The sequence below is a fragment of the Drosophila montana genome, unplaced genomic scaffold (genome assembly GCF_035044405.1).
Source record: "Drosophila montana isolate Dmon_TW-CO22-7 unplaced genomic scaffold, ASM3504440v1 contig_1083_1, whole genome shotgun sequence".
In the NCBI taxonomy this organism is placed as follows: Eukaryota; Metazoa; Arthropoda; class Insecta; order Diptera; family Drosophilidae; genus Drosophila; species Drosophila montana.
Window position 1 is genome coordinate 959,235 of NW_026996074.1, and position 12,610 is coordinate 971,844.

The following is a 12,610-nucleotide window of genomic DNA, read 5'->3' on the forward strand; positions in this document are numbered from 1 at the left end:
AACATACGTGCCACGGGCAAGGCCGGGTTATACCCGCTAGTGTATAATATATATATATATATATATATATAATATATAATATATAATATATAATATATAATATATAATATATAATATATAATATATAATATATAATATATAATATATAATATATAATATATAATATATAATATATAATATATAATATATAATATATAATATATAATATATAATATATAATATATAATATATAATATATAATATATAATATATAATATATAATATATAATATATAATATATAATATATAATATATAATATATAATATATAATATATAATATATAATATATAATATATAATATATAATATATAATATATAATATATAATATATAATATATAATATATAATATATAATATATAATATATAATATATAATATATAATATATAATATATAATATATAATATATAATATATAATATATAATATATAATATATAATATATAATATATAATATATAATATATAATATATAATATATAATATATAATATATAATATATAATACATATAATAATATATAATATATAACCAATCAAATGTGTGTTTTGAAACCGGCATAAATCAATTTTCCATTCTTTCTTTTCTACAGGTAGCTGTTAAATATGTATGTAGTTTAAAATGTGTGTCAAGCCGTCCTCTTTACAAAGAAACGATATAAAAATTATAAATTAAAACTAAATCGAACACTTTTTAAATAATAATTGTTCAGAGGTATAACTTTAGCTTTTACGTATACCTTTATAATATTGCACATTAAATGCGAGTACAATAACAAAACAAGTCGAAGCTTGTTTCTTGCTAAACTAGCGAGAATCATAGAAATGGACATCTTGTGTTTGGCCCACCTTTTCCGCGCGCGTGTGAAATAAAACAAACAAAAAAAAAGAAGAAAAACAAACAAAAACCAAAAACGACAGCAGCACACATAATAAGCAAAGCATAAAGGAAAAAATAAACTAAATCAGTGAAAAGTATTAACAAGATTAATAATCACATGAGCAGCAGCAACAACAACATCATCATCATCGTCCTCTGCATTAGCACGAGCCGAGGAAAATCAAGTGGATGCGGGACATGGAAACACTCATATAATTGTTCTATATACAGCTAGATATATTCCGTCATAAAAATCAATAGCCGTGGATTAGACGGTGGTTGTCATTGTCGCTGCTGATGTCGTTGTCGTTGCCAACGTCAATCAACATCTAGGAAATCCATCATACGCACTGTGGGACACGACCCAGGCAAATGCATTGCCCGATAGAGAGGTAAGCGCAAATAGAATGCAATCCCAACACATTTTCGGTTGTTTTCCTACTTTTTTTGAAGACACTTTTTATGTTCCTCTAATACTAACAAGAGATATGATATGACTATGATAACAAGTGCGATCTGCAGCGCGTAATACTATGCTATAATGTCTTGTTGTTTCGGCAATGTATTTTGAAAAACTGCCATGTCTGTGTGCGTTATATATGTAAATGTATATTATATATGTATGTATATGCATATATTATATGGTATTAACAACAATTTCAATGAAGTGCTGACAAAGACAAATACACACAGTAACATACCTCATTCACCAACATATAAATACGATGGCCACTTATACTAATCTTAAATATCGTGGCTGAGCATGTGGATACATTCATATAACAAAATCCGAATGGTGTCTGATTCAGTTGTTTTTAAGATATTTTCTTATTTTTGACGCTTTATCATTTTAAATGATACATCTAAAAGTACTTCCCCGTTTAGATTGTAAAATGAAAAAAATGAAATATTTCGATAATAATATGAATCAAGTCTGTCTCTGTCTTTCCCTCTCTCTCTCTCTTTCTCTCGTTCTTTTCGTCTCGAATGTCAGGTCGCAGGCGTAAGGCTACAAGTGTCAATACTAAAATATGATTAGGCAACCAAAAATGGTAAAAATAAAAATGTTGCTAAATGTTCTTACAATTTCGCCATTAGTCTTTCCTCGTCTCAACTTACTCCAATAAATCAAGTCTATGGTAGATAACCAAGAAGTAGAACGTGCAACGTGTTTCGATTATTAGAATCAGAACTCCTTTTCTAACCGAGATAAAAATAAACAACATTTTTTTTAAAATCTATATGGATGACTGATGACCGATGAATTCATAAAAAAAATATATTCTGATTCTAGAGTGTGAAAGTATGAATATTGTTTGTGGAATGTCTATGGAATGTTTTTCTATCCGTCAATTCTTTCGACAACGAACTCGGTGCTTGTGTAAAGGTCAAACGTTAGTTGTTTCTTATACAACAACTGCTTCGCAATTTGCAATAGTCAATATCAAAAACAGATTTAACAGATTAAGCGTTAATTTAAATGCTGTGATAAATGAACCTATCGTTTCCACGCATCATTATTCAGATGGAATTTCCTATCTGTTTCGTGCTGACGTTATATTGAAAACAGAGTATTGCGCAGTCGGAAAATTTCAATTGTGAATAGCTCAACCGACACACTTAGTTGAAATAGACACATTTTGTCTTCAGTTTTTCACTGCCAAGTCTCAAATTAATATATTCAAGCTCAGAGCCTTGAATTTGATTTAACATTTTTTTCTCACGAATATGTCAGATTTATGACAAAAGCAAAATAATAGACAATTGACGTCACCGAAAAAATGGAATTTCTTATTTTTGCTTATTTATTTTTACGTGGTTAGGTTTTTTTTGGCATATCACGTACGCGGTAATTCTTTTATCGCATCCAACACGCTGCCAAAAAGGAAGCCGATGAAAATCAAGCAGTATATAAGAAGTTTAGTACTCAAAGATTCTATTTGTTTTAATCTATTGCTGAATGTGGTAGTAAAAGTCACGTTATGTTAGAAATGCAATTATTTATTACTCGCGTATAGAAAAAGAAGGCAAATAGCAAACAAAATAATTAATTATGAAAATTCGACATGAAAACTAAAATATAGTAAAACATGCGGCAATAAATACAGGGTAGAGCAATGGAAAAATGTCGAGTCGTATCCCTTAGTTGGTTTGTTTGCTTTGTGTCTAGCATTTCGACGGGATGACGATGCCAGTCGTCTGTCTGTCAGCGTTAGCTGCTTGATGAACTATTAATTTCTCTTCGCTCTTCGCTCAAATTTATTTTGAACAAATGTGGCACGTGTGGCGGCAACATCATTTCAAATATGGCAGCTGAGGAAAAAAATGCTGCCCCAGTGACAAATTTTAGCTGTTTGCATCAAGGGAAAAGAATGTTTTGTCACAGCAACCAATAACCAGTTTAGTTAGTGTAGTCCAAATCAATTTTTATTCAAATTAATTATGATTTGAGCTTTTATGTAAATATTATATAAACTTCAGTTTATTATATGGAACCTTTACATTAGATTCATGTAACAAAAAAAATAAGCAAAACAAGTAAATTCGTAATATGTTGCTAATTGCAAAAAAACAAAAAAAATAGATAATTTATACAAAAAATCCCGAGGAGACTTTATAGAATTGTGTCAGCAAACTACAATGTTGGTATTTTGGGATAATTAAAATTTGGATAGACTTCGGCTTATGTCTCTGCCGCATTCTTAGGCCAGACCCATTCCCCACTGGTTAGGGTCTGACCAAATTGCAAGTTTGCCATGGGCCCTGCCGTAATAATACATAATTGGTAGGCGTCTGGCGGCCGGCGGCTCATATAGACAACGACAGGTGGTCGCCTGCAGTGGTCGACACGATGTGCCCGGATGAGCGAGGAAGACAGAGGAAGAGAGAGAGAGAGGTAGAAAGAGAGAGAGAGAGAGAGAGAGAGAGAGAGTGTGAGGGAGAGAAAGAGAGATGAACGCTGATCAGCGGAGGTTGCCTCTTTTATTTGTTCGCTGCTGCTGGCGAGGCGAGGATCATATCCATTAGCTGATTTAATGAAATCGTAAATCAAATGAACGGATTGCTAAAAATACACGCGCGCGTATTTTATGTTTTTTGAAGTGGAACTTATGCCACAGCAACGAGTACAACAATGCCGAACAATAGATGAAACGTGGATGAAAATCCGAAGCCATCCCCAGCCTCCGATAGTATTCAAATATAAATATATATATATATATATATACAATATATATATATATATATATATATATGTGCCTGTATAATATGTGTGCATGTATGTATCTGTTTCTATATCGGTATCCGTATGCGCCTTCTATCTGTGCCTTCTAATGATGAGCACATGTAATGTTTTGTATTGCAAACTTGGCGTTTTATTTCGACATTTCTTGCAATGAATAATGCACACTTCTGCATGGGTTTTTGGTCGATTTTGGTTGTATCTTTTTTTTTTTTGCATTTTTTTTTGTTTGGTTTATGCATTTGGCAAGAGTGCAGCCATTGTCGTTGTCGTTGTCGTTTTCGTTGTCGTCTGTGACTTACAAGGCGTGTCTATCGCGTTGGCCAAGATTTTTGCTTGGCTGGCCGGCGTTACAGTTTTGTGCGTCTCTGTCCTGTCTTACCCATACGTGCCTTTTACTATGGCAGGCGCTCGATGATTATGAACACTAAGTGTGTGCATCTTTATTTAATTAAAACATTTGATTTGCTCCACTGTGTGTGCGCCTTGGTCGCCTCCCCTGCTTCAGGCGTCTGGGTTGTTATTTATGCCTGCAGTTTTGTTTTTCAGTCACCATCAACATCATCATGATCATCAGCTTTAATAGCATCCGTGTCAACCCTAAGCAGATTCGTTTGTCATGCAAACCACGTCCAAGTAGCAGATTTTATTTGCATTACGCAAAAATTTTACCTTCACCATCTTTCAAGATTATTTATTGGGTGCATTAGTCAGCTTTTGTGCAGTTTTCTATTGTTGAGACAAATGTTGTTTATTTGGTGAGCGTATTAAATTTGATTTGATTTTATTGCCAACAGGTTTGCTGCATTCATCACGCACCAAAAGTCAACAAAAAAATTAATTTGTATTTACTGTGCCAGCTACTTATCCTTACATATATACAAATATATATATATATATATATAATATATACATATATATATCTATATATACAACTGTTTGTCCTGACTGACTGACTGACTGACTGACTGATTGGTGATCAACGCACAGCCCAAACCGTAAGAGCTAGGAATCTGTAATTTTCACTGTATTTACCTTATGTGATGTAGGTGCACTTTAAGACTTTAAGGAAAAATCGCGAAAAACGTTTGTATGTAACTTTTTTGTTTGCCATCCGATTGGCCTTAAACTTATTTTCAAAGATCTTTGTTCAAATTCATTTGAGGGTTGTTTCACACTTTTAGGAAAATCCATTTCTCCTTGGTGGAAATGGAGGTCAAAGATTTGGTGGGTGACGTTTTGTGCCAAAATCATTTAAAATTTTTTTAAGAACATTGATTTTATAACATACGTGCCACGGGCAAGGCCGGGTTATACCCGCTAGTATTATATATATATAAATATAATAAAAATAAAATATATATAGCAATAGAGACTATAGCTCATTGCTTGCACTTTGCTTGTCAGCGCGCTAAAATTCCCAATTCCTCACGCTATGATCTGCGCAGAACATGTTGATTTTATTTTTGGAAATCCGAGAAATATTTACAATTTTACCCATAGTTGTGTAGGGAAAGAAAGACTGCCGACTGTTGTCTTAAAAATTATTTACTAATTTTTCTCATAACTTTGTTGTCTATGGAAGTTGAATGTGATGTTCCTTCAAATACAGAGTGTTTCATTAATTTTTTAAAAAATAAATATCCTTTATTACCCGAAGCTCTCCGGTACTAGAATTTTTTCCTAATACCTCCCCAAATCGATACTATACTCTGCTTACAACCGGTTAAGGGCTTGTGCAATGTCCAATGTCCGGAATAACGTAATTTTTCTTGGCGTTATGACTGTAGCGTAGGGCTGTAGACTTGATACTATGAGAGAAAAGTGAAAATCTATATCCCCCACAGTTTCAGAGCTAAATATTCTAAATTGTACAGGTAGACACTGCCGGAAACCTTCAAATTGATCTTCGATCACGCCCACCTTAACCCCCCTAAAAATCGATATTTCCCAAAGTCAAAGCTGCTTTATAATTTCAAGTAGGATTCGTTGCTTTGTGAAAATGGTCTTTCGCAAATTGAATCAGTTGATTCAAAGAGATATTCCCTGGGGAGGAATGCATTCGATCTGAGTTGTTTATATATACAAAATTAAATTAGTGGCGCACGTCTTTTCCAAATTTTACCTCCAAATTATATTGTTAAATCTTGTTTAAGACAAGAGCATCCCACTTATAAAAAAGTTGAAAAATCCTCCGAAAAACTGAGTTTTAAAGCTCCTTCTATTCCATAAATTGTATCGAAAAACCTAAAAAAATGTAATTAGCTCCGCCAAAACTGTGTAATACTATGACAGCATGAAGAAATACAAGTAAAGGGTGGAGCAAGCTAACAAAGATTTGATTTATTATAATATTTTTACTGATTTCAAAAGAGTTGAGGGTACTTTTTAAAAAAGCATCGAATACACTAACAAATAGTTGATATTTGAATTGGAAATGCATACATCGTACTTTTCTCCTTTTAGCCTATTTACACTAATATAAAAAAAAATAAATAAGCTAAAATAATAATGGTTTCGAGTAGGCGTCCCCATCAATCAAACGAAATAAATCGCTTCGCCCCATACAGCACAGTATACAATACAATCGCAGTTGAAAATCTATTAAGAACATTCGAAATATATCAAACGCATATGAATGTATGTATGTGTGCACATATATACAGAAATTCTCGCGCTTGGTCCTAACTGCGAATATGACCACACGTTTTCTATTATAACCTATATGCTTCTTTACCGATCTTGATCAAATTTTCTGCAGTATAAATTATAAAAAGTATTATTTACAAAATATACAACAGCCTTAAAATTGTGGCTAATTTGCTGTGTGGTTCCAATTTGACAGTTTTCAAATATGAAATATACTTGATCTGTGCATACAATACGAGACGCTACGTGTCAAATTTGGTGACTCGACCTCTCAAAGGTTCTAAGATCGATGTGTACATAAATATGGTAAGAAGGAGATACCGACATGGCTACAATCGACTATAAATGCTTAGTAAAAGTATATATAATTAATGGAGTCGAAGATGCTTCCTTATTCCTGTTACATACATTTGCACAAAATCATTATTTTTTACAATGAATTGAGGGTATAAACATGTAAAACTTCCACAAATCCAAAAGGTTTAGCGTGTGTGTTGGGGGATTTGTATTAAAAACGCATGGGAAATTGTACCTTGAATATATTTTTAATATGGCATGCTAGCTCTCAAACTTTCTACTTTGAGCTCATACAAAGTTCAAATTGTACAAATTTCAGGGTATGACACAGTCAAATGCGAGATAGCTGATTTAATAAATCCTAAAGCTGCCGCCTATTGCAGCCTCAACAGACTGTTAACCCAATTCTCTGGTAGCATAAAGCTACTTTCAGCTCTCGAGATCCACTTAGGCAATATGTGCAGAGAGCACACATAACCCACACCAAGTATGCAGGGCATTTCTATTAGACAAAACATTCGATAACAATTTGTAAATAAGTTTGAATGTATTTATACATCACAGGCGGTCTGCTGAGATATCAGGCCCTACACGTGCACGTATAACTGTTCTTTGCCTCTAAAGCAATGAATGATTAATAAAGGTCGGAAATTGCCCATTTAGAAAATAAAATAGACAGCTTATGCCTCACTGATGCATATACAAACTAGCGAATAAACAACTACAACTATACTATATAGAGAAGTCTATCAGTTTCGATTGGCGCTTATTTGCTTAAATTCAATGCACGCGGAAGATTTTAATTGGATTTTGATATGAGAGATGCTCGCCGCCATCCGCCCACCCGACCTCCTCCATATGAATTATTTTTTTCTTTATGGCATTTACACGGTTGCAAAATATATTTTTAGCATGTGGCCTAACATTGAAAACGTGTGTACATTTCTCTGTGTATTTGAGCTTGCCGTCTAATTTTGTCCATAGTTTAGCTACCGGCTGTTGTTGTGGCCTATGGTGCGTATGCGTATTGCTTTTGATATTACTAATGAATAAGGTAGCAGTTGTTGTGTGGCTCGCTCAAGTGTTCACCTGAATAAATACACATATTTAAAAACATAACAGGAATAACACAAACATTTATACTGGCATAACATTTTTTTATGACCGGACACAAGACTCTGCAAGACTCTGTATAGATCATACAAACAAGCAATTAAAGAAGAATATAGATTTATGCGCATATATACAGTACATATCCATATACAAAAACTGAGTTATCATGGTATTTATTGATTAGCGCTGCCGCCTTTACTTCGCCTTTACTTTACTGCATTTGTTTGTGATAAGTATAATTTTCAGCTCTTGCTGCTGATGCTGCTGCGGTGTCGCCCCTTGGACACTTTATTGGTGTGTTTTAGTGGGCCCCTTGCCAAGCATTTTCTGAAACAAATTGTCGTCGCGCTCGACAACATTCCGCGTGTTTGCGCCTTACTACCGTCCTGGCAACGACGTCGACCCAGTGTAACACACTGTGCCAGTGTACCACTGTGCAATGTGCTGTGCGCACACATATGTATTTGCAATCTTTGTATATAATATGTACAGATGCATGCTTGTAAATACTTTTAATTAAAAAGCAGGCGACCGCACGAGGAGACATTCAGATACTTTGGCTTGGCCGTCACATTTTCGGCTTCTATCGTAGCTGTTTAAAATTTTCATGCTATTCGAAAAGCAAAAGCATTTTGCACATTGTATCTGTATCTGTGTCTGTATGTTGGTCTATTGCATTATGGGTGCGCCACATCGTTCTGCTTATTTTTGTCCGAGTTTGTGTATTTCAAAAAGGGTCTGCATGGCTGGTTGTCGACCGTGGAGATGGGCGCATAATCGTGACAATATATCACAAATTACGCCATTCTTAAGTGTTAGCTTTTAAAATTTGATAGAGAGTTCTTCATGATTTCATAGATGATTTAGCAGTTGATCAATTTAATCAAAAGTATGTAAGTTCTATTACCTGATGACATTTTTAATATTATATATATCAGTGCCAACCATGGAACGATCAGGCCTTAGCCTTTTTGTTTATTGTTACTTAAATAAAAAATGCAAGTTTCATGTGAACAGATTTTAGAATTTCTCTAAATACAAATATGTTGGAATTGATCAAAATTTACCTAAGTTATATTTGAAATAGAATTAAACTTCAAGATATGGCTTCGAAATGTAGGAAATGCTTAGTTAAGAGATCGAAAGTTCTTATTGCGAATAAGTACCATGGTTCAATTTGTATTTAAAACAGGTAATGTTATACATCCTACATCATCGTAGAATGCCTAATTAACAATACATACAAAAATGCATTTGATACTCATGTTAGATTGTGTGTATATATGTCCCAAGCTCGTTATTTTCCTTTTGCGACATACATGGGTCGGTTTGAAGGGAAATAGTTGATTTAATATAAAAATAAAGCTGTAGAACTTGCAATAAAATAACTCAAGCAAAAACATGCAGACGGACAGACAGACAAAGACTATTGTATATAAAAATAAATAATGAGAGACAAAGAAAACTAAGAAATTACAAAACAAAATTGAAAAGCAGAGTCGACGACGTTGAACTCGACATCGGCGTCTAAACCGATGGCAGAAAACGAAGCAAGGTAAATGGTGGGTCGGCGAATGCACACAATGAAAACAAGTAAGAGGTACCTGTCGGGAGCTCCCCACTAGGGGATACCCTGACCCCTTTTATATCAACACCAGTAGTAATAAAAAAAAACGTTCCCTTGGCTGGGTTCTAACTCGCAACTGGCCGCATTAATTGCTGCCGCCTCTTCTCAACAGCCACACCAGCAAAACAAAACAAGTAAGAGGTTCTAGTCGGGAGATCCCGACTAGGTGATACCCTGACCCCTATTCTTCGAACACCAAATGCAGCTCGCGCTACGCGCTCGTTTGCTTTAGTAGTAATAAAGAAAAATAAAATTAAAAAAAAAAAGTTCCCTTGGCAGGGTTCGAACTCGCAACTGACCGCATTACTTGCTGCCGCCTCTACGCAGCAGCCACACCAGCCAAAAACAAAAAAACTCGTCAATGACCGCGCTATTTTCCGACGCTTCTACTCAATAGCCACACCAATAATTATGTCTTGGTAAGAAAAAAACGAATTAAAATAGCAGCAAAGAAAACAATACACTCGCAATTGCAATGTTGTTGATAGAATTCAAAGCAGACGTGCATGAATGTGTGTTACACACACACACACACACACATGTATACAGAAATTCTTGGAATTTGAGCATGCTGCTGCACGTGTTTGCAGGCCAAAATCCATTTTTTTTCGTGTTTCTTAACCGATCTTGATGAAATTTTCAGTAGTAGATCTTATTGTACTATAAAATATTCGAGTATTCTCTAAATGACAATTGCATTTAAAATGTGACTAAATTAGGTAGGCAATACTAGTTGGTTTACATACATGATTTATAGCTTTTTGGTGGTAGCGGGGAGGTGGGGATAGGTATAAAATGAAAGATACTTGATATATATATACTAATCTAGAAGCAACATGTCAAGTTTGGTGACTCTAGCTCTTATTATTTATCCAATTTGCTCAAAAAACAGGATTTCGGAATCGATTTCATCGATTGCTTGGAATCGCAGTAAGTTATCGATTATCGGAAACAAACTCGTGCTGCGCATGGACTAGGAGGACCTACAGCACTAGCTCTTATAGCTCTCTAGTTCTTATAGGTTCTAAGATCCTTACGTTCATACATACGGGCGAACGGACAAACAGACGGACATGGCTAGATCCACTCGGCTGTTGATGCTGATCAAGAATATATATACTTTATGAGGTCGCAGATGCTTCCTTCTGCCTGTTACATACATTTGCACAAAACCATTATACCCTTTTTACCAATTTTCAATGGGCTTAGGGTATAATTAAATATAAAATATTCGTTTTTACAGGCTTCACAAAAAAGAAGGTGATATTTTCTCAGTCACGGTTTTTACATTGGTATGAGTAGTTTCCTAAATTTACGTTAATGCTCCAATGCTCAGTCACAGATGCGTCAACCTGCTAGCCAATCAATCAGTCACTCTGTCAGCCAGTCAGCCAATCATTAAATCAGTATGTCATCAGTGAGTTCAGTGGCCAAATGCACCATCCCGTATCTCAAAAACCAACTATCCAGTTCCATCTATTTCTTTTAGGTACTCTATATTTCATACATTTTGATTGTACTCCCATGTTTTGTTCATATGTTTCGTCAGCCTTCGTCTTCTCGTACGCCTTGGCCCTTTGCATGTATTTACTTTATTTCTTTTTTTGCCTCTCTATAGCAATCATCTTATGTTTTCTTGGTTTTATGCGCACATTTTTCTGCATCAAATATGGGTTTGTTGGTTTTTTTATTCTTCTTTCGATTTTTCTTTTCTGTTAAATTCAATTAGATGTCGCCAAAGCAAAACGCGCAGCGAACAATGTGAAACAAAAAAAAAAAACAGAAAACGTATATGTTCTATCATACAAACCTTTTTGCAGATTTTTGATTTTGTATCCCCATCATCACCACCACCACCACTACTACAACAACAACAATAACAACTATAAGAACAAGCACCACCACCAACAACAAGAACATCAACTGCGTCAAGTGCGACGATGGCTGCCATAAATACGGTAAGTACGCGAAAAGCAACGCCAACAACAACAAAAGCTACAATAAAACCTCCGTTTGTGTGCAATCATTCATAAGGCACGAAAAATAATACACAATATGTATGATCTGACATACACACACATACACATATTTATGCCTATGGCACAAATAGCATTTATTTATATAATCAAATTGGCCAACATTGCGTATGAGCAATATCAGGCATGCGCCAAGATAGCGCGCAAACACACACTGCATAAATAATCATCGAAATCAATAAAATATTTAAGATTAAAGCTAATCAAATATTAAACTCATTAAATTACGCATTTGCCGTGTTAAGTACGTTCTAAACATTGAACAAGCTGCAACACATATCATTTCTAAGTAAGTCAACAGTTGAAAGGCGCATGCATAAACATTTCTCAATTTAAAAAAAAAACATAAACGCCCAACAGCCTTGCGACTTGGACTTGGTTGATGAATGGCTCATGCTTATTGATGACGGCGTCGTTGACGAGGAATTCATTGCCTTTGCGCGAGCGTTGGGCTTTTCCAGTGGATGGCTTAGGCAGCAACCAGAGGGTTTGCCTGAACATGTGTTTCAACTTATTTTACTAATAAGCAAAACCCGATGACAAATTGCCGCCTAAAGTATTCAATTTTATGTTGACATATTCTCAAAAATGTTATGAATATGTATATGAATGTTATACGTACGAAATTATATGTGTGGCAGGAGAAGACGCCAGTAAGACAAATGCTCCACAGTAAAAAGCCGTCGAAATAATCAGCCCAACATCCAACCCTCCGTATTCGTATGATTCTTG

At 34.7% G+C, this 12,610-nt stretch overlaps 1 protein-coding gene across 5 annotated transcripts in view; it reads left to right on the plus strand.

Annotated features, from left to right (window-relative positions):
• The first annotated feature begins 639 nt into the window (after positions 1 to 639).
• Positions 640 to 12,610, plus strand: part of LOC135432122 (serine-rich adhesin for platelets) — a 28,987-nt gene continuing 17,016 nt past the window's right edge. For 3 of the 5 annotated variants that reach the window (XR_010436896.1, XR_010436897.1, XM_064687656.1), the window contains exons 1-2: positions 641 to 1,307; positions 11,663 to 11,800. Coding sequence is in view for 1 of the 5 variants with exons in the window: in XM_064687656.1 (XP_064543726.1) it covers positions 11,783 to 11,800 (18 nt within the window). In the remaining 4 variants the exon portion in view is untranslated. Of the gene's footprint in view, positions 1,308 to 11,662; positions 11,801 to 12,610 lie in introns of all 5 variants that reach the window. The other 2 variants (XR_010436898.1, XM_064687739.1) reach the window with 2 other exon arrangements.